Source organism: Nicotiana attenuata, unplaced genomic scaffold (genome assembly GCF_001879085.1).
Source record: "Nicotiana attenuata strain UT unplaced genomic scaffold, NIATTr2, whole genome shotgun sequence".
In the NCBI taxonomy this organism is placed as follows: Eukaryota; Viridiplantae; Streptophyta; class Magnoliopsida; order Solanales; family Solanaceae; genus Nicotiana; species Nicotiana attenuata.
Window position 1 is genome coordinate 319286 of NW_017670451.1, and position 27613 is coordinate 346898.

The following is a 27613-nucleotide window of genomic DNA, read 5'->3' on the forward strand; positions in this document are numbered from 1 at the left end:
CAGCTCAGAACCAAAGGGCTTGGCTTGATGATTTGACATGAGCTCTAAATTACCTCTTCTAAGTTGTTTATCCCACTTTGGTTGAGAAAATTGGCTCTTTTCTCCATATAAGGTCTTGACAATCCTCACCTCGTGAGCTAGCTTTTAAGTTTTGGGGTTGAGTTAGGTCCAACGTCCCATTCTTAACAAGCTACTATAGCAGAACTTATGTAGGCCTAAGTGCAACCACTTTCTCCCGTAATCTAACTCTAGGCTTCTCTCTCTCAACTCGACCTCTTTGAGCAACTCTAGGCTTCTCTCTCTATTTAGACCCCAGTGTTGTCAAAGGCGTGCTTAAAGCGCGCTTAAGCCCTAAAGCGAGGCTCAAAACATGTTGAGCGCTTCGCCTCGTTTTACGGGCGCTTCAGTGTCGCATCAAGGCTCTAAGGCATACTTTTCCTTGCCAATAAGTGTAATCCTGAAAATGCAACACTAAACAATTGATATTTCACTTTATCGTAATTTGTTTTCAATTTTTTTGTCCATATATTTGTTATTCATGCTATTGGTCTTGGACTGCAATACATGTTTTTATTTTTTCTCCAATTGCGCCTTCTTTCATTAAAGTCCACGCTTTGTTTGCGCTTTTCGCTTAAAGCCCCAACGGGCCTTAGAACTTTTTTGCGTTTTTCGCCTTTGATAACACTGTTAGACCCTCGAGCCATAACATTGCTCCAGGCTAGCCATAACATTTCTCAAGGACTACTCATTAGTCTGTTGAGCTTCCTCTCTCACTACTTAAACAAGACCAAGAGATTATGGAAAAAAAGAACTTCAAGCCACATGTATATCCTAAAACCAGGTTCCACGTACGTGTCCTCCATCGATCGTATCAAGGTTTCCAAATAGCTTTACAGTGTCGGGCCACTCCACCCATCGCCTTTAGGTTGTGGGTTGGTACTCGAATTCTTTCGCTTGGTTTCAGAGCCAGCGTCATCTCTATTTTTGCTTTACCTAATATAGGGCCCCTATCTTATATTTTCCACTCTAAATGCCCGGTCCTGGGCGTGCCCGGGGGTGTTAACTGTCCCACATTGGTTGAGAGAATGGGATCTTGTCTCCTAATATGGTCTATCTTCACCTCATGAGCTAACTTTTGTGACCGAGTTAGGGCCAAGATCCAATGTTTTAACACTCTAAAGTGATGATTATAACATGCAAGAACAAAGTATAATTGTTCTCATATATCTAGATGGTCCTCCCTTTCACGATTAGTCCAGCAAGTCACTATTCTCAAGTCTCAACAAGTTCTTCCCTTTATATGGGAATATTCCATTTATAATACAGGATGAAGCACAACAAGAGATAGACAGTGCTACTAAGTGATAAATGGACCTTGGGCTTAACTCAACCCCAAAAGCTAGCTCAAGAGGTGAGGATTGCTCAAGTCCATATAAGGAGACCACCCATCCCCTTCATTGCCGATGTGGGACTCAACACTCCCTCTCACGCCCGGACTGGACATCTGGAGCATGGACAATTATGGGGGCCCAACATCGGAAAATCGGGATAGCTCCTGCTCTGATACCATGATAAATGGACCTTGGGCCTAACTCAACTCCAAAAGCTAGCTCAAGAGGTGAGGATTGCCCAAGTCCATATAAGGAGACCACCCATCCCTTCATTGTCGATGTGGGACTCAACACTAAGGATATAATGTGCCCAAGAAACTAGAAGGTTGCCGCTCCCAAGTAGCACCAATTTACAAATTCCAACTAACACTGTTTATTCTTTTTTTTTAGCGAATGGCAAGTTCCTGCTATTTCCCATCACCATAGGTATCACTATGTCCACCTAATCTTAGACAAATGGGAGTAAATCGTCTCTACTGAAATTCAAACCTCGATCCCCATGGTTGTTGTTCCCAATCTTCAACCACTACGCAACCCCCTCCGAAACCATTCTGGCTGAAATTTAATGACATGGGATCAACTGTTCTAGCTCACCAAGGTATCCAAGAAAATAGAGGTCCCGAACAGGAGAGAATAACGTAGGTTGCCCTTTTATTAATTTGTACTCCCTCCGTTTCAATTTATGTGAACCTGTTTGACTGGGCACGGAGTTTAAGAAAAAATGAAGACTTCTAAAATTAGTGGTCCTAAACAAGTCAAAAAGGGGCCCAGAGTATTTGTGTGGTTATAAAAGCTTCTCATTAATGGTAGAATTGTAAGTTTAAGCTAAATTGTTACCAAATTTAGAATGGGTCATTCTTCTTGGAACGGACCAAAAAGGAAATAGGTTCACATAAATTGGAACAGAGGGAGTAGTATTTTATAAGTTGACAAGTTTCTAGTTTTTCCTGCGGCTATTTATCGAAAAGGTTTCAGGTAACAATGCAATAACTTTCCCTTTTCTGGGCCCAGCAACTACTCCCTCTTTACAGCATATTATCTCAACTGAACAAGATAAGGAACACGCTCCGACTGTTCTTAATTTCATAAAGATAACAGGAATTCCTTCGTCTCAATTTAGGTGCCTATTTTTGTTTTAATCAATTATAAAGATAAAGAGTTAAAATTTTACTTCAGTTCAATCAAAGTAGCATAAAAGTGAAAATGAAGTAATTTTTTCAAAAATTAGAGCCTCTACTAGTATAATGCAGGTCCAATAACAACCTTTCGATGACAGAAGAGAAGTACTGAATCGTGTAAAGAATAACTTTACCTATCAAGCATAAATTGGGACAAACTCAGAAGGACAATAAATTTGGCAAAAAGAGGTACATATTTGGTACCAGGAATAAGGGAAATTGACACAAAATTATATGCAACCTTCCATGGTAGGGCCAGCAAATTACTACGTATGGTCCCAAATAAGACCTCTTATTTCATAGTGTAACATGCTATGGTCTCACGCCCTTATGAGGTAGTGACGAGTTTCACACCCTGTAAGCCCGACTGATGCTTGGATAAAAAGTTGAACTGGCTGTGCAGGCATGCAAAGCCTTTACGACAAACTAAGGTTATATAATATACCGAAACTACATACCTCCCAAAATTTCATCAAAAGATCTACCAGCACACTAAAGTTTGCATTTGAAATGCTGCAAAACAAAGTTTGTCAAATCAAATAAGACCATTAATCAGCCACTCATGAAAAGCAAGTCATCTTAATGGAATTGGTAGAAAAATAAAAACCAAACATTACAGACCTCTCAAGAGCAATACTTTTAAGCTCATCCAACTCAGTAATAGGTGGTACCCAGATCTCCGTGAACCTATTGCGAAGGGCAGGAGACAATTCCTTCTTGCCAAAATCGCCACCAGGATTCATTGTTGCAAGTAGGAAAAAGTCAGGATGAGCAGTTATTTTCTGGAGATCAGACCCTCCTTTCTCAGCCAAAGACTGCAGAATACCAGATATACAATGAAGAACAAATTAGCACTGTAAGGAAAAGAAAATGAATAATCAAAACAATATTGGCCAAACTTAACAAGACAAATAAGAAAAGGTGGCATGTAATAAGGAAGCAGGAAAGTCAAGCTGGGAGCACAGACAGAAACAAACCAGGAGCACAAGCTAGCTATTTCATATGTAAAAATCTTAGTAGGAAAATTTGCATCAAAACAACAGAAACAAACACCTCCTAGGAAATGACAGATGATGCAAGCTCTGAAACAAATGCAGTAATATCTAATTTCAACCTATCAAGTATGAGACTTGACTTTAAGATTCTTATTTTGGAAGGCAGTCGAATTCAAATGTTAATCATCTGAGTACTATCTCTATAAACCATGACAAGTTAACTACCAGTTTCCTTTCTGGCTCCAACACGCTGTTTAGTCTTTCAAGTACACTGTCATCAGCTAAAGAGATTTCATCAACAAGAAACAACTCCCCTTTCTTCATCGCTTCAACAAGAGGTCCATCTTGCCACATAAAAATGGTCTGCCATTTCTGGTGCAGTTGAACTAAGTCCAAATTCAGCTGTCCAATGTAGTCGACATCTTGACCAGTTACATCAGGATGGCGTATCAGACACTGCCTGTAACTACTTAAAATCACAGACAGCTTATGAAGAGTAGTAGAAGCTTGATTGATATCTGAAGAAATCATCTGCAGAGCATATATGTGACAAGAAACATCAGTGTTTTAATAATGAAAGAAATGAATCTCGTCTCATACCAGAATAACGAATGGGGATAAACATACAGAATCACCAGGATAGTTCACAAAAGCCTTGGAATGCATCAACTTCTCACAAAGGTGCTTGAACTCTGTAGAAATTCTAGATCTTTCTCGTACAGGATAGAAACCCTGGTAAGTATATCATAATACAAAACCATTTCCGTAAGATAAATATAGAAAGCATGAAATGAAATACGTAAACATTTACAGAAAATCAGATGATAGAATCAACAAGGACCAATAAACACAAGTTGCACGATCCAGAAGAAACAGGGAAAGTAAGCTAACCCCGAGAAAATCAGATGTTTCTGTGTATTGATGGCAATTCAAAATGTGCAATTTCGAACCCAAAATAATACTTAGCAGCTGGCAAACAGAAGTTTTCCCTCCCCCCGTTTCACCAACAAGGAGAACAGGCTCACGCAGCTTGTAACAACGCTCAACAAGAAAGTACAACCTCCTCATACTTCTCGTCCAAACAATTCTGCAACAAAAAGAAGCTGAAGCTAACCACAACCAAAAAGCACTTTACACTTAATTACTTTATACCACATACTTTCCCAGCCTTCCCGCGACTCCTGAATGCTTGTCAACCTCCAAGACCTTATTTCCATCTCCTCCGTCCTGCACCCCAAAATTAGCACTCAGTGTATTCAAGCAATTTGGTAGCACTCTGTTTTCACATGCTACAGTGAGTGCATGCAGAACCAAGAAATCAGAAGGATCATCCAACATTTCTGCTGTACCCTATAGAATTCTTGGAACATTTAACACTACTCAGAAAAAAGGTGAAATATTAAACAAGTATACAAAACAGATTATCAGATTTGCTCACCTTCCATGTATATGGACATTTATAGTTAAAACATTAGACCAAGGAAATGTTGAGTCTGGTTGAACTAGACGAAATTTCATATCGTCTATGTATACAGCACGTGTATAATCAAAACTTAAACCATGGGAACGTTGATATAGGTTACGTGTTACAACATTTTAAGGTTCTGCAAGAACTTGCGGGAACGGAGCTAATAGATAGGACATAAAAATCACTTACAAGCTGAAACCAAAGAAAGCTTGGTAGCCTAACTAATTTTAGCACTTGTAAACAGAGACGGGAGAATCTGCATAGGTAAATGATTACATAGACTACACCTCTATTAAAATGTCATGTCTTTAAATTAAAAAGAAAATCCATCATCAAGCAAATAAGTATCAGTCTCAAAAATCAAAGGAAGGCCACAACGACAGACGCAAACAAAGTGGTGGACTCTCAGAAAACGGAGGATAAACCAAGTATCCTATCACTTAGAGAGTTGAGAAGAGACTCGCATGGTGGTAGAAGAAATATCTATCAAAAGTAGGCAAGGAGAGGCTGGACAAGAGTACTCTTTCATGCATCACGATGTACTACATGTCATTTATGCGTGCACCCGTAAGTGTTATTGAAAAGCTGGAAAGTCTCAGTGGAATTTCTAGTGGAACAATAATGATAGAACAAGGAATTCCACTTGGTGAGCTGAAAGGTGGTCACAGAATCCATCAGGATTGGAAGACTTGAAGTAAGAGATTTGAAGACGTTCCACAACACACTCCTAGGGAAGTGGCTAAAAGTTCAAGAATAAAGAACATGCACTTTGGGGAACTGTAATCGCAGACAAGTTTGGTATTCAGGATGGGGTGGAGAACGAGCAACATTATCATATCCTATGTATGCGGTCTGCGGAGAAGCATCATGAAGGAATGGGAAACATTCAGCTGGTACGTCACTTACATGGCATGTAGTGTATACAAGATTAGCTTCTGTAGGCATAAACAGTGCTGTGGTGACTCCATAAGTTTCAAATACCATGTGGATCTTCATACCTCGAGCCAGAGAGGCAATAATTCACTATGTCTATGAAGAACAAATCGGGAAAACAATTTGTAATTTAAGGTTTAGGGATAACTTACAAAACTGGGGGATGGAGGAATTATCTAATGGAGCACTCTGCTCTACAGACGGAATATTATCCTATCAGAACAGCACTCCTTGAGATGGAAGGTGAAGGAGAGAAGCATCTTCTCCATGAAGTCCTATACAAGGTTAATAAGGAGGAGAACATTCCGTATGCACCAGTGCTGATACTACGATCTACAAGGTAGGTTTTAATATTCACATTGATAGTGGCAAGAAGTAATACTACTACAACAGCACCAACTATGCAAGCAGGAACCAATCTCCACCATTTCTTCTGTCTCACTATACCCCCATTATAATTCCAACACTTCAGCAGATCACAAGTGTTTGCTGGCATGACCATTTCGCCAATGATCATGTTGCTCCAATTAAGATCATCTTAGACAAGATGAGAAATAATAAAAAGGAAAATTTGAGAAGGCAAACTAGCAAGTTACTTCGTGCTTCATGTGCAAATGCTTACATGAAGATGTGAACCATTTAATAATGCACTGCAGACCAGCCAGCTTTGGTGGAATGTTCTAAGTTTATTCAAAGTACAATAACTAATTCTTCCTTTGTCCCAATTTACGTGATGCACTTTCCCATTTAGTCTGCCCCGTAAAGAATTTTATATTTGGAAATGAAACAATTTAGCTTCAAGCTACCCACTTACCTTTAATGAGATGATTTATAGCCACAAATATCTATGGTTAATTTTAGACCATAAATTTCAAAAGTCATCCTTTTTTCCTTAAACTCCGTGCCTAGTCGAAGTGCATCACATAAATTGGGTCAGAGAGAGTATCAAAAGTAAGGAAATCACGGACAAGGCATTTAGGAATAGGAGGCTTGGGATGTAGCCTCCATCATGGCGGTTATGTGGTATTGTGGACAGAAAGAAATAGAAGGCCATCCGAAATGGTGGAACACAAAACAGATTATGAGGTGACATTTATTTAGATTAACTTGATTCCCGCTTGTATAGATGATGAGCGTGTGCCTTTTGTAGAGATTAGCTCGATTCCCCCTTGTATTTATGTAGGCAACCTTTACGTTTTGATATAGGCCAAATACCCACTTAAACTTGACATGATTTGTAAGTTAGATATTTTACTTTCCTAGTGACCAGATAGACAATTTAACTCAGCCAAAGTGTGCCGCTTAAACACAAGTGTCCATAAAGCTAGGAGCGCAAAGCACACTTCCTATTGCCATGTCAAGTGAACCAGCTACTAAACGACACGTCTTTTACAAGTAACTAAAAAACCTAAAAATACAATAAGAAATAAATAAAAAAGAAAAAAACAAAACCCTGCTCCCCACCCCCGGATTGTCTCCTCCCTTTCTTCCCAACCTTGTACCGTCCCTTCTTCTTCTCCAGTGCCGGATATTATCTCTTCCCAACCCTAGTCCTCAATAGTCATATCCCTATTTTGCTTATTCCATATTTAAATTTAGTTCTCACTCTAATCCATCCTTTGTCTGTAAGGACAAAAATTAATGTTATTTTTAGTTTTTGAACTCTGTTCTTGATTTAATTAATAGCGAATTTAACCAACGATTTTAAAACTGTCAGTTAGAGTCTAACCCAGTAACAAAGTTTGCCATCATCAAAAAAATGACGTTAGCAGCCGGAAAAATTTTAAAGTTGGCTTCGATTGAGCTTGACTTCTTATTCCTAACTAAATAAGGAAAAAATTTTAGCTGAGATGAAAGCGTTTGGATTTCCATCATCTAGGTTTTCGTTTTTAAGATTAAAATTAGATATTTTCGAGGTTTTTGTTGATCTGCCAATCTAAAATTTGAAGTAGTTTTGGTTTTTGATAGGGGAGAGGAAAATGTAAATTTGGGGGGGGGGGGGGGGGTGTTCAAATGAATTTTGAGTGGATAATTTCAATTTTGAAAGGGTGAGAGATGTGACCATAGGGTCATTGTTAGATTGGAGCGGCCATTATTTTTGGTCGCATGCTAGCGGGAGGTGGGAGGAGATCACTATAGATTTAAGGGTCTTTTTTCAAATATAAAATGAAAAAGGGTACAAAAGGACTCATGCGCTCAAAACTGTTTCTGAAACATGCAGTTTGCCACATTAGACACTTGTATTTAAGAGAGACACTTTGGCCGAGTTAAAGTGACTATATGGTTGCTCTGAAAGTTGAAGTGTCTTAATTTACAAATGGTACCAAGTTTAAGGGGGGACCTAGGTATTTAGCCTTTGATATACATATTGTTTATTAAAGTTGCTTGTTTCGGATGGATTGTAGCTAGGCGGGCATGCTTAACTCAAGAAATGTTACAGAGAAGAGGAATACCTTTGTGCAGCAGATGTTTTTTTTGTGGAAGGTCCCAAGAATCGATGGAACATCTTTTTTTTGCATTGTAGCCAAATACAACAAATTTGGAATCTTTTTCTGAACATGAGTGGAGTTCATTGGGTGATGCCAAGGAATGTGAAAGACCTACTGCTATGTTGGCAATACAAGAAAGTCAGGAAAGATCTGAAGAAAATCTGGAAGACTATACCCCTCTGCATCTTTTGGACCATTTGGTTGGAAAGGAATAAGATATGTTTTGAGAACCAAAGAAATCACCTAGCTTTTGCAAAAAATAGTTGCCTTCAAAACTTGTATTTCTGGTGTAAAACAAATGTAGTTGAAAACTTAGATCAGTTTATGGATTTTATAGGTGTTTTGGGAAGGTAACAGATGCAGCTATGCGGTAACTTGTAATTTTTTGGGTACCTTCTTGGTACTCCTTTAATGGAACCTTCACCTTATCCAAAAAAAAAAAAATATATATATATATATATATATATACTTATTGTTTACGGGTGTCTTTTCTCACAACTTCCTTAAGTAATTACTTTATCCCCAAGAAAAGAGGGAAAGGTCACCATGACATGTGTTTGATATGAAACAAGTGACACAAGACAATCAAAAGAATATGACATCAATCTAATAAGTAACTCAGATCCGATAATTCGGCTACATGCCAACTTCAGAAAGTTCCTTTTTTTAAGAAAGGTAACATTTATATTCAGAAAGGTTCCTTTTGATCTGGTCTTAGTTGTTGATTCAGAAAAAAAAACAAGAACACGAAGTTCTCAAATGCCAACTAAAATAATAACAGACTCATGTGCGCTTAATGCAATAGCTCCTCTCTGACAACAGTTTCTACCCTTCTAAGGTTGTCAACTGCCTCCACAAATAAAATTTGATCACCACAAGATAACCCGGCAATGATGCCACACCAATTTCCATCTAACCTAATACCATTTCTTTACTCGGTCTTAATCCCCTACTGTAACGACCCGACCGGTCGTTTTGAGCTTTTGCGCTTTGATCGCCAGTTCTCGGGCATGACTTGCCCCGTGTTATATATTATGACTAATGTAGATCATTGGTTTTGGTTTTCAGGAAAATTTGGAATGAATTTGAAAGAAACAGTCTCAGTTGAAAGCTTTGAATTTGGAAGGTTTGACCAAGAGTTGACTTATTTGTATATGAGCTCGGATTGGAATTTTTATGATTTGGTTAGCTTCGTTGGATGATTTATGACTTAGGAGTGTGATCGGAATTGGTTTTGGAAGTCCGGTGTAGAATTAGGCTTGAATTGGCGAAGCTAGTATTTTGGCGATTTCCGGTTGATAGGTGAGATTTTGATCCGAGGGTCGGAATGGAATTCCGAGAGTTGTTGTAGCTTCCTTATGTCATTTGTGATGTGTGTGCACAATTTCAGGTCATTCGGACGTCGTTTGGTCGGGTTTTTGATCGAATGCGTGTTTTGGAAGTTTTAGAAGAACTTAGGCTTGAATTCGATGTAATTTGATAGTTTTGGTGTTGTTTGAGGCGTTTTAATGATTGGAACAAGTTTGAATGATGTTATAGGAGGTGTTGGTGTTTTTGGTTGAGGTCCCGGGGGCCTCGGGGTGATTTCGGATGGTTAACGGGAAGTTTTGGACTTGTGAAATTGGAAATTTGCTGCTGCTTCTGGTATTTTCGCTTCTGCGGAATTGGGACCGCAGAAGCGGTATCGCAGGAGCGAGGAGGAAGCCGCAGAAGCGGAGTCGCAGGTGCGAAAGGCGAGCCGCAGATGCGAGTTTTGGGCTCGAAGCTGTTTCCGCAGAAGCGGACGAGGAGCCGCATCTGCAAAGGCACAGATGCGGAATTTTAGTCGCAGAAGCGATCCCTGGAGTAGTGATTTCCGCAGAAGCGGAACTTTGGCCGCAGAAGCGGAAGCCGCAGAAGCGACTTTTGACCGCAGGTGCGGTTTTGCCTGGGCAGAATATTTAATTGGTCTTCTTCGCAAATTTTTGAGGGTTTCTCATTTCTAACTTCGGACTTGGAGAATTGTGGGCGATTTTGAAGAGGGATTTCAAGGAGCTTCGATAAGGTCAGGATTCTTGGACTTAAAACACAATCCTATGGTATTATTACATGTATTAGGGCTGAAAACTTAAGAAAATAATGGACAAAAATGGTGATTTAGGGCTTGAACTTAAGAGAGTAAAAATTGGGATTTGAGGGGTCATTTGGACCCCGATTTTGGTGTTCTTTATATGAATAGACTCGTGGCGAGATAAGGAACCCGTTGGTGTAAGAATTTATGAGTTTCGAGAAGTGGGCCTGGGGCTCGGGTTTTGCTAATTTCGGGATTTGTGCCCGTTACTGATTGTTTTCGCTTGGGCTTTGTTCCCTTAACATATTGTGATGTATTCACTCTGATTTTGGATAGATTCTACACGCGTGGAGGCCGATTTGAGGAGCAAAGGCGTCGCGAGCTGGAGATTTCACCGGTTCGAGGTGAGTAATGATTGTAAATGATATTCTAAGGGTTTGAAACCCCGGATTTGCACATCATAGTGCTGTATTGAGGTGACTGCACGCCGGCTAGCGAGCGTGGGGTAGAGCACCGTTGGGGATTGTGACTTGGTCCATCCCGATTGATGAATTTACTGCGTATTTGACTGAAACTACTTGTTATCATCATAATTTGGGCTGATCGCCATATTTGGGCTTCGTGCCAACTATTTGAACCCTTCTGGGATTGTTGTTGATAATTCCTCACTGATTTAATTATATATTTGAACTCAGTCATGTATTTTCCACTGTTTTAAAACTCAGCCAAGTTATTATGCCTTAAACACTCGAAATGATATTTCCATAAAATATTTTGGGCTGAGCATCATGCTTTATTGTTGCCCGAGTGGCTTATGTGATTTTTGTTGACTGAGTAAGGCCGAGGGCCTGTTTTGTGAGGATACTTATGGATCGGGTTGCACGCCGCAGCAGTGTTATACTGATATTGATATGAGGCCGAGGGACTAGATTGATGCCACGAGATGGCTTGATATTGCGCTTGGGCCGTAAGGGGCCCCTCCCTGAGTCTGCACACCCCCAGTAAGCGCCGTCGACGATAAACAGATCGGGCTGCACGCCGCAGCGGTACTAGTACTGTTCGGTGTGTTTACTTTACTTCATTTGTCTGTCATTATCTGTTGTTTATGTACTTCTTGCAGTATTTACCTGATATTCTGGCATTATCTGATAACTGAGTGTTGTGCCCGAGGGGCGGAAATTCTGTGCTTATCTGCACTATTCGTTTTTGCATTCATTTGCGTAACCGCCGAAAAAGTCATTTTCAAAAGAGGTTTTAAACTGAGCCAAGATATTTCTAAAGATTTCACAGCTTCACTGCTTTCTCAAAGAGTTCTACACTGCTCCTATATAGCATGACGGTTCGCTTTACGTGGTTTCTTACTGCTCAGTTGTTATTTACCCTTATTACTCACTGATTTGGAGTACTCACTTTACTCCCTGCACCTCGTGTGCAGATGCAGGTATTTATTCACCCGGTAGCGGGTATTGGCTGTTGGAGGCAGAGCTGTAGGAGTTTAGCGAGGTGACTGCCAGCGTTCGCAGCACCTTTTCTTTCTATGCTGTTCATTATTCCTGTTCAGTGTATTTCTAGACTTGGTAAATGTAGTTACACTCGTATAGATGCTCGTGACTTGTGACACCCCGGTTTGGGCTGTGTTGGGTTGTATTTCCGCTATTTAATATTATTAAGTCATATTTTGGCTGTTCATTCATGTTTAAATTACTTTTTTTAAAAGACGAGTTGGGTTAGTTGGCTGGCCTCGTCTTCACGAGAGGCGCCATCACGACCAGTGCGGGGTTTGGGTCGTGACACCTGCCCCGTCATAGGCTGTCTAATTAGCATCCCTATCTGCTCCCCCTCTATCTCTTTCTCCCACACCCAAGTAGATTCTATCTTTTAGGTTTTACCCTTTCATGATAATAATGAGGTTTTGAACATCACCAGGAAGATATTGCATCAAGTATCTCTAGTAATTCAGGAAAAAAATAATATATTCTCCCCGGAGAGAAAGAAATAGGAGAGCTTTGGATGGAATACAAAAGGATTTTGTTCATTTGAAGAATAGCATCTTATGCATCAAGGTAGGCTGCCTACATTACACCCCTTGGGCTGCGGCCATTCCCCGGACCCTGCGTGAACGCGGGATGCTTTGTGTACCAGACTGCCCTTTATTTGAGGAATAACCTTTCATCCCTAATTTTCTTTTGGCGCACCCATGAGTTTCCAACAGGTATAGAAGATTGGGTGTTGTTTGTAGAAAACCATATCATTTTGTAAGGTTTTCTTTCTTTGGTATATTCCTTGTATACAGTTAGATAAAATCCTACCATCCTCAGACCCCACTTGTGGGATTACATTGGGTTTGTAGTTGTTGTTGTTGTATTCCTTGTATACGGGTGCTATTTGTTTCCTTTTATACGGGTGCTATTTGTGCCATTGTAAATAAAATCCTATTTACTTGATCAATAAAGGCTCGTTTGGTATGAGGGATAAGGAATAATTAATCCGACGACTAAATTTAAGAAGAGTTTATCCCATGTTTGGTTGGTAGAAAACTGCGGTATAATTAATCCCGGGATTAGTTATCCCGGGATTGTGGTGTTTTTTTATCCCCGTGGAAAGGTGGAATAACTAATTCCGGGATAACTAATCCCGGAATAATTAATCCTGGGATAACTTCTTTCCAACCAAACGACCCCTAAAAGAATATAGTCTCCTCCCCCTCCCCCTCTCTCAGCACCTGCATCAACAGGCTTCCTCTTTCAACATTTAAAAAACCAGTATCAAGCAAAAAATAATTTCATTAGGAGAACTTTCTGCAATATCATTAGAAGTCAAGGGACGTAAACCTGGTAACTCCATAAAATTCTAGTGATGAAAGAATCTCCCCGGCATCAATAACAACAATGAGTGTTAAAAACCTATTACTACGTAGAATGCAGCATAAGTAGCGGGAGGTAAAAGAGAGAAAACCTGCTTGTACATATCATCCTCAGCTAGTCTAACCCGCAACTGCTGTTCGACAACTGCCTGGACAACTTTTTTCTCGTCATTATTTCGGAGTCTCTCAGCCATCAAATAATAACCGTCAAGAGCTAGGTCTTCATAGGACTTCCCAAATTCCCTGAGACGGTTAGCCCACCGAAATAGATCACGTGGAGTAATGAAACCATGTTTTCCAGCAAATATTTTAGTACTCTGTCTATGCAATTGTAGTTCCTTCATGACAGCAATCATTTTCCTAGCATAGCTTTCTGGGATTTCACACCTATTGGTCAATATTGTGCTCAACTCATCTTCTGGAATTTCATCAACATGGATCTCCACGAAACGGTTGCGAAATGCTCGTGAAAGCATTTTGCGACCACCATATAAGGTAGGTGGATTCTGAGTGGCAAACAACATGAAGTTTGGGTGTGCTCGAACAGTTTCACACAACTCTGGGACAAAAAGCTCTCTATTATCATCTAGCAACCTGTTCAAAGCCTCTAACACATCTGATGGGGCAAGGTTGAGCTCATCTAGAACTATCCAATGACCATTGCGAACCGCCTTAACAAGTGCACCCTCATGGAAGACAAGCTTCCCATTTGCATCAGTAACATAGGAACCCAGGTACTCCTGCAGATCAGTGTGTTCATGGTTATTAATCCTCACAAACTCATGACCAGTTATAGCAGCAAGATACTGGACCAGGCTCGTCTTTCCACTAGATGTTGGCCCCTGAAGTAGAACTGGGTATCTTCCAACAAATATGGCACGCGCCAAGTTTCTAATATGCTCCTTGACACTCTTAGTCAAAACATAGCTCTCCACCAAATCATCAGACCTTGAGTTTCCTCTATCTAACAAGTAAGCATCAAAGGAGATCTGCGGAGGTATTTTACCCTCTAATAAATATTTAGTAATCAATTGGTTCATTATTTTAGCACTTGGTTCATCTAATGAAATCAGAAAAAACATACAAAAGCCATCATAAAGGGCTTTTGCAAGCCCAAAAGTTCTCTTTGCTTTCTTTGTGTATTCTAGTGCACGGTAAAGAGATCTTAAACTATATTGGGGCTTCTGGTTAGCACCATCCTGTAACTTCTCTTCAGATTGCTTCTTGGCTGCTTTATAGAACTGTACAATTTTATTGACTAGTTCTCTATTTGAATGATCCCCATCAATAAACTGACTAATAAACAAAGAAAGGTCTTTGTCGTCCAACAAATCATCAACAAAATATTCTGTAAATCTGCTCCTCAACGAAATGGGCAAGTCTCTCTTCCCAGCATCAGTTGCAGGATTCATGCAGGCAAATAAGCGGAAGTTCGAGTGTCTACTGACATAATCAACATCACCCCTTTCAGTCAAACACAAAGATCCAGTTTCTTCTTCAAGTACACCGATAACTCGCTGCAAGGTCTCCGGAGGAGCCAAGTTCACCTCATCAAGCAGTATCCATTCACCATTCTTAAGTGCAGAAATAAAAGCTCCTTCTACAAAAGAAAATATCATTCCACCAGAAGCACTAATCTGCATACGCGCTTTATCTAGTTTCAGGGAAAAGGCTTCCCAAGCCTTTATCAGTTTATCCTCCAAAGGTCTCTTCCGCTTTGTACCAGACCCAGATCTTCCTATTTCAATTATCTTTCCGACACCTTTCTGAAATCCACCTAATAACATCTTCCATTTCTTTTCAGATACAAACTTCCTTAAACGTACAAGAAAAACTTCATTCTCCTGAAACAATAGTGTGTGATATTGATTAAAGCTGAAAGAAACAACATTTAAAAAGGTAAAATCTAGAAACTTACCTTGGACGAAAATGTAATGGTAAAAAGGTTCTCAAACTCCTTATAAAGGGGTATACAGATGAACTGAGCATCCATTGGTTTGAATCCACCCAACAAGTCTGTGATATCACTTTGCTGACTCAAATTCTGCAACATAATATAATTTGTTGATGAAATGGAAGGCTATTAAATGCAAATTTAATTCCTCTTGTTCACAGATATTTCCCAAACATACCAGGACTGTAAGTTTTTGACCAAGTCTTGAAGCAAGACTCTGTACAAGAGTGGTTTTCCCTGTACCAGTCTCACCCACCAAAAGAACTGGCTCATTATACTTAACAGAGCACGCTATCCTCTCAAGCACGTGGATTAGATTCCGAATCTCAACGAAATGCTTCTTCTCTTCCCAGGTCTACAACAATGGTAAAGAACTTCAGAAAGGAACAAAAGAAAATATCATGCTCTACCAAAAAAGATCAGAGTTCATTCACTCACAGCCCTGTGGTTACGCTTAAGTACAACCCTTCCGATACGTAAATCAGATGCCAGTTCCTGCAGAGATGTTGCAAATAAGAAAATGAAGCTGCTATATTGTCAGCTATGAAAATATCACATTACAAAATAACAGATACCTGAATAACAGGCCTATCAATGGGATACAATGTGTCCACAGGTCCTGCTGACCACATCTTAGCTATCTCTTTCACAATAGCCAACCGTTTTTCACGTGAAGTTGAAAAGGAAGCAAAGATATCTACAGCCTACAAGGTCAAATCATCCACCTGTTTAGCATAACTGAAATATTTAGCAAGGAAAAGACAAACTGAGCGTTAGTTATCATGTAAGACCTCCTTATAAATGTTTTCATAAGCTGATAGACCATCCCCGCTAAAATGAACACCTAAACCTGCAATTCTCTTGCACCATTTGAGAAGATCTCTGCAATTGGCAAGACATCGTTAAAGCCGACAATATTGTACAGATTCAAATGACGGGTCGTGATTGAGCTTACCTTAGTGTAAACCTTCCATGAAAACCTGAATAGGCACCAGTTCCAAAATGAGATCCTACTAGCTCATTAACTCTATCAAATGTTCCTGCAAGACGTGCCAACAGAATTAGACATTCTAGAGGTAGAAAACCTATGAAGAACCATTAGATCTATCGTACCAATAAGTTCTGCGGCCAGAGACTCCAATTCTGGATACCACTTGCTCACAATCTTCAGCAAGTCCTGATGACTTGAAGGTGCGATCATTACTCTCCGCCAAAGTGCACTAACAGAACTCCTACCTATTAAAGAACGATGCCACTTTCAGCTAACGATGGAAACGAACCCAAAATAATAAAGAAGGGTAAAATATATAACAAGATATACATGTTGCAATAAAAGGAAGTCTTATCGACGTCGATAACATTAATAGCAAAACATTAGTATTGGTACCATTACGAACGGTCATTAGAGACATCCACCTTTAATAGGAGCTACTAAAAAAATGACAAATCCTGACGACAAGAGCTTGTAGTTGTCATATACCAGAATCTTGTCAGTTTTAAACTCGGAGATGGCTTTCCTCACGCTCTGAGAATGCTAGCCAACAATTTGGAAAGAACTCACAATTGTTGGAGAACACCAGACCACCCAAAGACACAAGTGACTGACACAGTACTGAAGGTATTTTGGGAAGAGCTTTGAGAACTTTGAGGTCCCAAACCCACTTCTACTTAAATTTAATCACAGTGCAAACATGTAGGAAGAAAGTCGACCAGAACTTTTGAGAAGCACTCAAACAGCAAAAGAAGTTCACCAACCAATTATCAGAAAACAACAGAAGAACTTCTGCAAACAGCCAAATACAGAATCTGTTTCTTACCAAGCATCGGAAACCATGAGCGCGTGCTATTTTCACAAATAGACTGAGGGAAAGAGAAGGAAAAGGGGGGGGGGAGGGGGGGGGGGGAACTAACAGCAGACTCCAAAATACTAGCAACTAGGGAAAAATCAAACAAGTATACTAAGAATGTTATTTTTTTTAGTTAGGTACATAGAACATGGACAAGAAAACCAAAATTTATACTAAGTTGCAATGCCAACCTTCCATAGATATATCTATCTTAGTGCTTGTCATCGTGGAAAATAACCGAAAACCTTCATGGACTCGGATTGCCTGCAGTGGTTAATACGTATTAGTTTTCCTTCATCATCAGGATAATATGCACAAGAAGCAGTGTCGCATTTCACCAATCAACTTGTGAATGCTAGGATCCAAGGACCAATCAGCACGGAGACCCAAAAAAGGGGCTAGCCTTCGGAAAAACAAATCACGGTGGCAAACAGCAACATCATCTGTTTAACTAACTAAATGGGCAAGATACACACACCTTCCTCTAACATCTTTTTGTTCTGAGATTTGTCAGGAAATGGAATATGAATAATGATGGCTAAAGCACTGCTGAATATATTCCATATGGGAAAGATATAGTTGCCACAAGTTAGGAAATCACAACTTGTCCAATGAATCAGAAAAAGAATTTCACTTCCATTCAGGTGTAAAGACTAAAGCATAGAATCTTGACTTATCTCCTTGCTTCAGAACAATGAACAGTTCAATCATTGAAGTGTTCAATCAATATCACTATCAAATTGATTTAAACATGCGCATCATAAGAATAATGCTACAAAAAGTCAAACAGCTAATTAACTTGAAATAAAACAGATGTTTCCAAGAAGCTAGTTAAAGAGCTACACAAAACCGCACAATGGAAACAGTAGGCCACCACTTACCTTCATAATTTGCTTTCAATGGATTACAAAGTCAGAGAGAGTCAAGATATTACAACCATTAAAACAAAAACAAAAAACAAAAAAAAAAAATTGAACAAGCTAATTAGCAAATCCAGACAAAAGAGAATGCAGTCAAAAGCATCAAAGGATAAGCATGAGATCTTCTAGAACAGATAGAGACAATATTCCATAACAGATAGAGACAATATTCCATAATACCTCTCCATGCCCAGTGAAGAACGAAGTTGCGCCTTCTAACAGAGGCAATAAGATGCACTGAACATCAGGAGGTGCTTTATCAACATCCTCAAAGACAACCCAGAATCCATTGGAAACAGCCTGCATATCATAATAATCCTCACTCTATGACAAGGAAGGAATAATGAAATAAATTGATTTCTCAAACGACTAAGAAACCTGGGTAAGTGAACCAGGCTGCCATCTGAATTCACCAGGTTGCTCTGTACAGACATAAGTGCCAACTAACATCTTGCCATCAACTTGCTCATCCATGTGAAGGAATAAAACTATGTTTGTGAACATTTACCAACAAGAAAAAAGCAGACACAGTCAGAACGAACCAAGATCTTATTCAAAGCACCATAAGCAAAAGCATTTGTTAGCTATTTATGAAAGTGGATGGCAATAGATGACCATACTCGCATGTGATACAAGTATATATTCAAACTTGGGAATGAAATGTCTATCCAACTTAAATTTTCAAAATTTATGACAATGCCTTTTTAAATCAATTCCAAATCTAGAAACGTCAATGAAACTTGAATATCCAGTGATGGTACCACATTCAGCTTGTGAAAGAAATAACGAGTCTTTTGCAATGGCTGTTCAAGAATATGTAAACAACTCTGTTCTTCAAATTGTGCCATACCGGCAGTGTGGACCACAACAAAGATCCATGAACATAGAAGAGAAAGCAGAGGACAAGATGAAGAAAACTATTCAGGGGTTTGTTACTAAATCTAAGAACAAGAAATTTTTCCCTGCTGGGTATTGAAGCCTTGGACTTCACTTGGAGTCTGAGATATTTATGAACACAAATATAACCAGCTCACCGAGCGCTTCACTAAAAGCCGCTTCGCTTCAGGACTCTGAAGCGCAACAGACACTGTGTCGCTTTGCTTCACACTTAAAGCGCTGAAGAGCTCGCTTTCCCAACCCTGCTCATTAGCCTAATGAGCCTAACTATATCTCTTTAATCCAGGCTCACTCCTATTGACCTCATCTCTCTCTACTTCAAAAAAAAACGTTGAACAAAAGAAAAATCAAACCCAAGCGTAAATCTCATAACCGTGTTACACATACGGAAGGGTGTTAGAGAATGCTCCACTTGTTTCTTATCGGTTGTACAAGGGTTTCCGAAGGATTTAGATGATCTTGGGCTACTCAAAATAGCACCTTAAGGTTCTGCATGATGCTCAGATTCTTTTGTAGAGTTGATTGGTGGTGGTGGCTGGTGATGGTAACAGATCGGTTGAGGTGGAGGTGGCCGGTGATGCAGGTGATTGGTGGTTTAGCGGTGTCTGGCATTAGCGGGGTTGGTGGTGGTGGTTGTGCGATGATGGCTGGTTATGGTTAGTGGTTACAGTTCGATGGTGATCTTGACTTGGGCTGAGGGCAGCTGGCAGTGGTGGGCAATGGAGGTGATTAATAGTGGTGGCTGTTGTCCATGGGATGTGTGGAGAAGGCTGGAGGTGGAGGTTATGTGGTGGTAGTGGATAAAGAAGTGGTTAAAGCACATCTTCACATGATTCTTTAATTGAAAGTCTTAATGATTTCAAGGCCCATACAAGCTCGGAATGAATCAGATTTATTTAAAGAAAATAAGTAATTGTAAGGGAAAAGAAAGAAATGCACTTACAAGGTTAAGATCTCAATGAATCAGATTTAAACCTCAACAAAGTGACAAACGGGGACTAAAGGAATATATTAAACTTAATTATTCAAATGCATGCTACCACTTTTTATTTAATTCTTTTGGAAGACTCAAATTAACCACATAAACGAGGGAAAGGAAATTATTAGACCTTTTCCATAGATGTCAACATCTGATATGAATAACAACAATTACTTTTAACCTTTTCTAAAGTTCGTGACTACTTTTTGACTTGTTTGCATCCCTTTGGTCCTTAAGTCGGGATACATTAACCTTAAGAGCTCAACCAAACATCCACAGCCAACAACCAAGCAACAAAAGACAATTCCATCTCATAAAAGATATACATATGCTATTGGTGATTGATTTCACATGGAGCAACAAACAACATACCCCGATCCCCATTAAGTTCTGCTAACTTTGAAATCAATGCAGTTTTTCCTGCACCGGCAGGGCCATACAAAAGAACAGGCCACCTCTGACTAAAAGCCAGGAACACCATCTCATAACTCTTCTGCATAGCAGAAGTCAGGATGAAAGGTTTCCCACATTCCCTGCACATTTTTAAAAGATCAAAGTTAAATGCTGTTTAGGGGAACAAAGAAGCAGCATGGACAAAGAAATCCAGGAAGTTACAGGTCTATGATACAAAGGATCTCAAGGACACCACTTTGTAATCGACCCACTTCCCAACTACCCCCAATTGTACCAGTGTAAATGCCAACTTTTAAGCGCATCCAGCCACATTACTAGCAAATTATAACAGAGATGCTATATTTAGGAATGCTCTTACCATGTCAATTTCCTGTCCCCTTTCTCCTGAATGGTTGAGGACAGAATTAAAGAATCAAAAGGTGAAGATTGTAACGAATGACATCGATTGAGTCCCATGCTTCCACCAGCTAAGTCCCGATTATTTTCATGTGAGGATTCAAGATACCAGCCTGCTTTCTCCAGTGCTCCATCCTGACAATATTCTTTCCAGCTGCAGATTTGAAATCATCAATTCAAACGTGAGAAGACGTATAAGAAGATTCAGATCCACGAATAATCAGATAAAATGCTGCATAGCATATACTCGTATCATAAATGACAGAATTTTTGAAGGCCAAAGGAGAAATTTACATAGCCTTAAACAAAGATGTATTTTTTTGCTAGCTTTTTGGTGCAACCTAGTAATTATACAGGATCTTGATGCAATTTTAGATTTGCACAATCTGTAGTTACATTTTCTCGCACTGGCTTACTGCAATCATTTATAAAATCATTGATTACTTATCAAAAAAATCTCAGCATGGAAGAATATCATGAATCCAGAAAGAAGGAAAAAATCACTCTCTGAAGTCATAATATTATTCCTACCACGAGCTAGAGCATTAACCAAGAAATTAGCAGCATCCGGTATCAAATATATAGCTCCAATTCCAGTAGACTTTTCCAACTAAGGATTTGCTGTGACTTACATCAAGCAGTTGATACACTTGTCTCTTTAAAAAATGTAACATTAACTCAACGAATTAGAAGACAACAACTTACCTCAGTGAACAGCAATATGCTTCTTGAGAACAGCGACTGAAATTTGCTATAGCTTGGTCATTTAACTTGAAAACTATCGACAGTATTTTTATCCCATACCATCTTAAGTCAAACGCACTTCTATTTGGCTCTTCATTTTTACCCAGACTTATAATGTCGAAAAAGCAAGACCAGTTCCATCTCGTGGCAAAATCTTCAGGGTCTGCTAGAAGGAGACGATATGAAACTCGTACTACATTCAGCAAACGAGCTCCATCCTAATAAGAGAGTAGTTAGATAGCAGCTTATAAAATTTGCTATGCTAAATTGGGTTAAAATCGTACTTATCCCCAAAAATGGAGAGAAGAAAACAACAAATTTTGAATTCAATGGAGAAATCATTACCACATTGTCGAGGACTAACAGCAACTTATCATCATAGACTTGCACAAGAGAATGAGCTTACAATAATAATTAAGGTACTCGATTTAACTCCCTAACTCAGAACAATGAGGAAACAATGTAAAGCCCAATAGACAACTAGCAGCCATCCTAGACTAGATCTACAAAATCTTAAACGCTCTGTATTGCCACAATAATAATTAGCACCCAATAGGTAAGTTTCAGCATGTATTGCCACACATATATCTCATTACCAGCAAGGGTTCCCAAAAACTTTCAGAGACAAGAAAAATATTAAGCATAAAGTGAATATTAAGACAAACAAACTCAAAGTGCAAGATTGAAATTTAATTGGACAATAAAGAAATCAAATGCATCTTCTCTCAAGTAGATGGTTCCAATGATAACAACCACCGAAAAGAATCCCACTTATAAGTCCTAAGATCACTTTGGTTAATATTTTTTTTTTAAAGATCACTTTGGTTAATATTTTTTTTTACCATTTTCAAGAGAAATACAGTACGTTTTTTAAAACTGCAGAACCATTACCCCCCCCCCCCAACACACACCTCCCATCTCGAACTGTGCGCCTCTGGACCTCCAGGGTTTCTCGGTTCTCAAAAAGATCGAACACACTAGCTAAAATAAGATAAAAGTGCTACCAAATTGTTACTGCTTTAGTTCCACAAGACAAAGTGTGTTAGGGTAAATTAGTCAAGATTCCATAATTTGAACTTCAAGTGGAAGTGAGACATAATCCAGGGCACAGGGAGTAATAGAAGTTATCCACCCAAGTTTTCACAATGGACATCCTTCATGTTCACTATACAACTTGGAATCTTGTATACTCCGGCAAAAACCAAAATCAGCATCCTTCTGAAAGGATGCATTCTAACTTCATTCGAGATGATCCACGAGTGGGGAAACATATAAAGATTTGTCCCTCTTCCTCTCACCCCTAACCATCTAGCTCTTGCAATGAATCCAAGATTGGCAAACATCAAGCCTACAGCTTGATAGCTTCCCTAAGAGTGCTCCAAAGAAATTATCAAGACAATGTTTCAACACAATTACTAGTAGTCAGCCAACTCTTTTCTTTTTTGATAAGGTAATAACTTCTATTAAAAAGGGCAGACGAACCCGTATACAAGATGTATACCCAGAAAGTAGAACACCTTACAATAAGGCATGGTTCTCTACGAATGACACCCAACCTTCCGTACAAATAGGAACATCATGGGTGCACCAAAAATAAATAAGGGAAAAGAGGCTACTCCTCGAGAGGACAAGATATTTTTCTACACCATCAAAAGCTCTCATATTCATCTCAGTCCACACAACCCACATGAGTGCCAATGGAGCAACATTCCATGGCTTGCATCTTCTCCTCCGTCTTCTGAAGGCCCAACTAAACATGGTGTCTTTTACCGTGCCCGACATCACCCACAGAGTACCAAACCATCTAAAACATTCCCCCCACAAATAGGAAGTTATCCGGCAATGTAAGAGAAGGTGATTCACAACTTCTCCCGACTCTTTGCACATGAAGCACCAGCTAACACAGGTGATCTTCCTCTTTCTCAAATTCTCCGCCGTCAATATCACCCCTCTTGTAGCTAGCCAAGTGAAGAAACGCACCTTTCTCGGCACTTTAGGAATCCACACCGAATTATGTGGGAAGACCGGCTCCTCCCTTTTAAGAAGCTTCTCATAGTAGGACCTAACAGAAAAACTACCACTTTCCCCGGCACCCCATCTCCATGCATTAAGACTATCTTGTGAGACTCTTTGGTTATGAAGCAGTTCTAGCAAGTGTTGAAATTCTTCCACCTCCCCGTCTTGCAAGTTCCTTCTAAACCTGACATCTCATTGCACTTTTCTCCTTGAAGACTCCACAATCGATGGATGGGCAACTTCTTTTGGCTTGAAATATTGTACATGTTCGGGAAAGCGATCCTCAGAGCGTTGTCCCCACACCATCTATGCTCCCAAAAACTAATCCACCTCCCATCCCCCACTCTAAATGTGATGTTCTCCTTAAAATCATCCCGCTACTTTAATATGTTCCTCCATAGTCCGCCATCTCTAACCCAAACCTCCATAGCTATTTTCCTAGCAGAGCCTTATTAAAGAACCTTAGGTCTTTAATCCCAAGCCCACCCCAACATTTCGGTGTAGTAACAATCTTCCAATTAACCAAGTGAAATTTTTTCTCCCCATTTACACCATCCCATAGAAAGTCGCTTTTCTAACTTGCATGCAACATTAGCTGGGGCATGCAACAAGGACATGAAACAAGTAGGAATGCTTGAAAGAGTGCTCTTAATTAACACTTCCTTTCTCCTGTGGACAAATACCTCTTTTGCCAACCTGCTAGCCTCTTTTCAACCCTCTCAATAACTGGATTCCAAACTGCTTGGTCCTTATTAGGTGCTCCTAGTGGGAGACCTAAATAACTAATAGGAAGGGCCCCAATCACGCAATTCATCACCTGTGCTAGCTCCTGTATGTTTGCCACCTCGCCGACCGGGATAATTTCACATTTTCTGAATTGATCTTTAGGCATGACACTGCCTCGAACCATATCAAACACTTGTCTCAAAAAAGACAACTGAGAACTGTCTGCATCAGTAAAAACTAAGGTGTCATCCGCAAACAAAAGATAAGATACCCTTATAGAGTTTTGCCCACTAATCGAAGAGGAAAAAAATCCTTAGACAACCCCCTGTCACAGCTCTATCCATCATCCTGCTCAGTGCTTCCATCACCAAAATGAACAACATAGGTGATAGTGGATCACCTTGTCTCATACATCTCGAACTACCAAAGAAACCACATGGACTACCATTCACCAAGACAGAGAACGACTCATAGCCAAACTACCGTTCACCACGTGGACTACCTTTCACGGGTCATAAAACAAATGTAGATCCTTGAAACTCTGCTTAGAGTTCCTCGATACTTAACCCAAACTCGAAAGTTCTGATCTTAAAAAACTGATTGCACTTGGATCAAGCTCAAACTACTGACTGGTCTTGTACATAGAGAAGACCAGGTGACCATTCACACTCAACAACCAGTTTCAAAGCGAACAGCACAAACGATCCGAATACCAGCAAACACCATTAAATCCTAGTTACAACCATAATATTTCTCTATTTATCAAACTAATGGCATCAATATTTTGCTACAAAAAGCCGATCTTAATGAGGTGCAGGGCTTTGCATCTGACATTCGTTGGTCTTCTCTCTTCGGAGGGGGCGGGGGATACAATATGCAATATCTAGTAATCAACTATTCTATTTCTTGAATAGGGGCTGCAAATATTGCAAAAGTCTATTGTTTCTAGTTTCTTTTTGGTGTACTCATGAGGCCCCTATTTGTATAGAGGATTGAATCTCTTTTGTTGAGAACCAGATTTTGGTGTAGGTTCTCTTATATTTGTATACTGCTTGTATACGGGGTTTCCCCCAATTTTTAATAAAATTATTTACCTTATTAAGAAAATAACATAGGGGCTCAACAATAGGTAATCAAGAATATGGTTGGAAGCTTGACTGTCTTAAATGCAACAAGAAAGGAAATTAAGCAAGTGAGCAACACTCACCTGCTTCATAAAAAATTTAAGATACTCACCATAAGAGAAAGAACAAATTCAAGTAACACTAAGGCAAAAAAGAAAAAAACACTAGAAGAAATCAAGCCAAGTCTCAGTAACCAGCAACATTGTACCTTTAAATTCAAGTCACAATGATTGTTGTCTATTAAGAATGTGTCCTTATCATTTAAATTCAAGCCACAATGACAGTTGTCTCGTACGAATGCATCATTATAAATAACTAAGGACTCTAGGAAAGGACATTGAAACCACGACGAAGACAATAATATTTCCCTACTTCAAAAACTGCCATACTGAAAAGCCACTGCCTTTGTCAAAAAATTTGTTCACTTTTGGTTTGTCTAAAAGGAACAACACCTTTCAATATTTAAAAATAATTAAACTTTAAAATTGATAAAATTATTTAACTTATCAAAAAAAATTAATTTTAAAACTGGCATTATACCTTTTAATGAGATTATAGCACCACCACCCCTCACAAATATCTCTGACTTGTTTTAAACCATAAGTTCCAAAAGTCTCTCCTATCTTAAACTCGTTACCCAGTCAAACAAGGGCATATAAAATGGGATGGAGGTAGTATTATTTTATTTTTTTATAAGGTAATAAGGTAATGTATATTGAAGTGAGCCAAGAAAATGCTGAAAAATAAATACAAGCAAAAGCTGTAAAACATTTCAAAGAATGTAATGCAAAAAGGAAATCATTTGCAAATGAAAGGAAAAATAGGAGCTCATACAGTAGAGCAATGGCGGATTTTTCAGACTGTGGAAGAACTGAAATCGATTGATCCTCCAGTTCCGGGGGGCCAATTCACCTGGAGCCAAGGTGACAACTCTGAATGTGCTTCTAGAATAGACAGATTTCTCTGCTCCATGGAGTGGGATGAGGAATTTAGTTTTATCAGACAGAGCCTTCTCCCAAAAGTAATATCTGAGCATACACCAATCTTTTTGAAATGTGGGGAATGGGAAGTTAACAAATCATATTTTAAGTTTGAAAATTGGATGTTGAAGAGTTTCCCTTAAAAGTGCAGACTTGGTGGAACTCCTTTGCGATTGTAGGCAGGCCAAATTTTGTGCTAGCCAGCAAATTAAAGCTCCTCAAAACTAAGCTAAAAGAGCGGAATAAGGAGGAGTATGGCAGTCTAGAGAAAAGAAAGAAGACAGTTCCCAGTAACATCTCAATTTTTTATCAAATTCAAGAAACCAGAAGGCTCACTAAAGGAGAATTATTGGAAAAGGCTGGCCTCATGTTAGAGATTCAGGAGTTAGCCAAGTATGAAGACACAGCATGAAGACAAAGGTCTAGAACCTTATGGCTGAAACAAGGGGACGAGAATACGAAGCTCTTCCACAAAATGGCTAATGCACATAGGAGATATAACCACATAGATAAGCTGGAGGTACAAGGGCAAACTACCACAAACTCTGAAGAGATCAAGAAGGAAATCATAAATTTCTATCAGAAGTTTATGTTGAACCTGAAATATGGAGGCCAAATTACAATCTTGATAGGGTGAACTTTTTAACAGAGGAGGAAAGTATATGGTTACAAAGAGAGTTTGAAGAACAGGAAGTGGTGGAATGCCTCAAGTCATGTGCTTCAGACAAAGCACCAAGACCTGATGGCTTCACCATGCGTTTTTTCTAGATATGTTGGCCAACATTCAAGGAAGATGTCATGTTGGCCCTAAAGAATTTTCGCTCTAATGAATACTTTCAGAAGAGTTTAAATGCATCCTATGTGGCTCTCATTCCAAAGAAGAATAAGGCTAGAGAACTTAAAGACTTCAAGCCTATTAGTTTGATTGGAAGTGTTTACAAGATTATAGCCAAAGTCTTAACTTAGAGGCCAAACACTGTAATTAACAAGCTCACTAATGGCCTTCATAAAAGGAAGACAAATCATGGATGCTTCACTGATTGCAAATGAGGTAGTTGACTCTGGACTCAAAGCAAAATTCCAGGTGTTCTATGCAAACTGCATTTAGAGAAGGCCTACGACCATGTCAACTAGAAGTTCCTTCTGAGATTAATGTCTGATATGGGCTTTGGAACTAAGTGGATTAACTGGATCCGTTTCTATCTTAGCACTGTAAAATTAACTATCTTGATTAATGGCTCACCCCAAG

General features: G+C 39.4%; 1 protein-coding gene across 2 annotated transcripts in view; it reads right to left on the minus strand.

Annotated features, from left to right (window-relative positions):
• The window catches only part of LOC109239604 (midasin), a 62366-nt gene that overhangs the window by 31256 nt on the left and 3497 nt on the right, over window positions 1-27613 (minus strand). For both annotated transcript variants that reach the window (XM_019406190.1, XM_019406189.1), the window contains exons 4-23: window positions 21480-21736; window positions 20737-20928; window positions 20337-20497; window positions 18467-18576; window positions 18269-18388; window positions 17360-17432; window positions 16435-16557; window positions 16277-16361; window positions 16113-16203; window positions 15897-16025; window positions 15760-15816; window positions 15500-15676; window positions 15286-15411; window positions 13460-15211; window positions 4724-4791; window positions 4456-4651; window positions 4192-4296; window positions 3790-4095; window positions 3191-3384; window positions 3028-3082 (exon numbers count right to left, since the gene is read on the minus strand). In XM_019406190.1, the coding sequence (XP_019261735.1) occupies window positions 3028-3082; window positions 3191-3384; window positions 3790-4095; window positions 4192-4296; window positions 4456-4651; window positions 4724-4791; window positions 13460-15211; window positions 15286-15411; window positions 15500-15676; window positions 15760-15816; window positions 15897-16025; window positions 16113-16203; window positions 16277-16361; window positions 16435-16557; window positions 17360-17432; window positions 18269-18388; window positions 18467-18576; window positions 20337-20497; window positions 20737-20928; window positions 21480-21736 (4377 nt within the window). The remainder of the gene's footprint in view (window positions 1-3027; window positions 3083-3190; window positions 3385-3789; window positions 4096-4191; window positions 4297-4455; window positions 4652-4723; window positions 4792-13459; window positions 15212-15285; window positions 15412-15499; window positions 15677-15759; window positions 15817-15896; window positions 16026-16112; window positions 16204-16276; window positions 16362-16434; window positions 16558-17359; window positions 17433-18268; window positions 18389-18466; window positions 18577-20336; window positions 20498-20736; window positions 20929-21479; window positions 21737-27613) is intronic.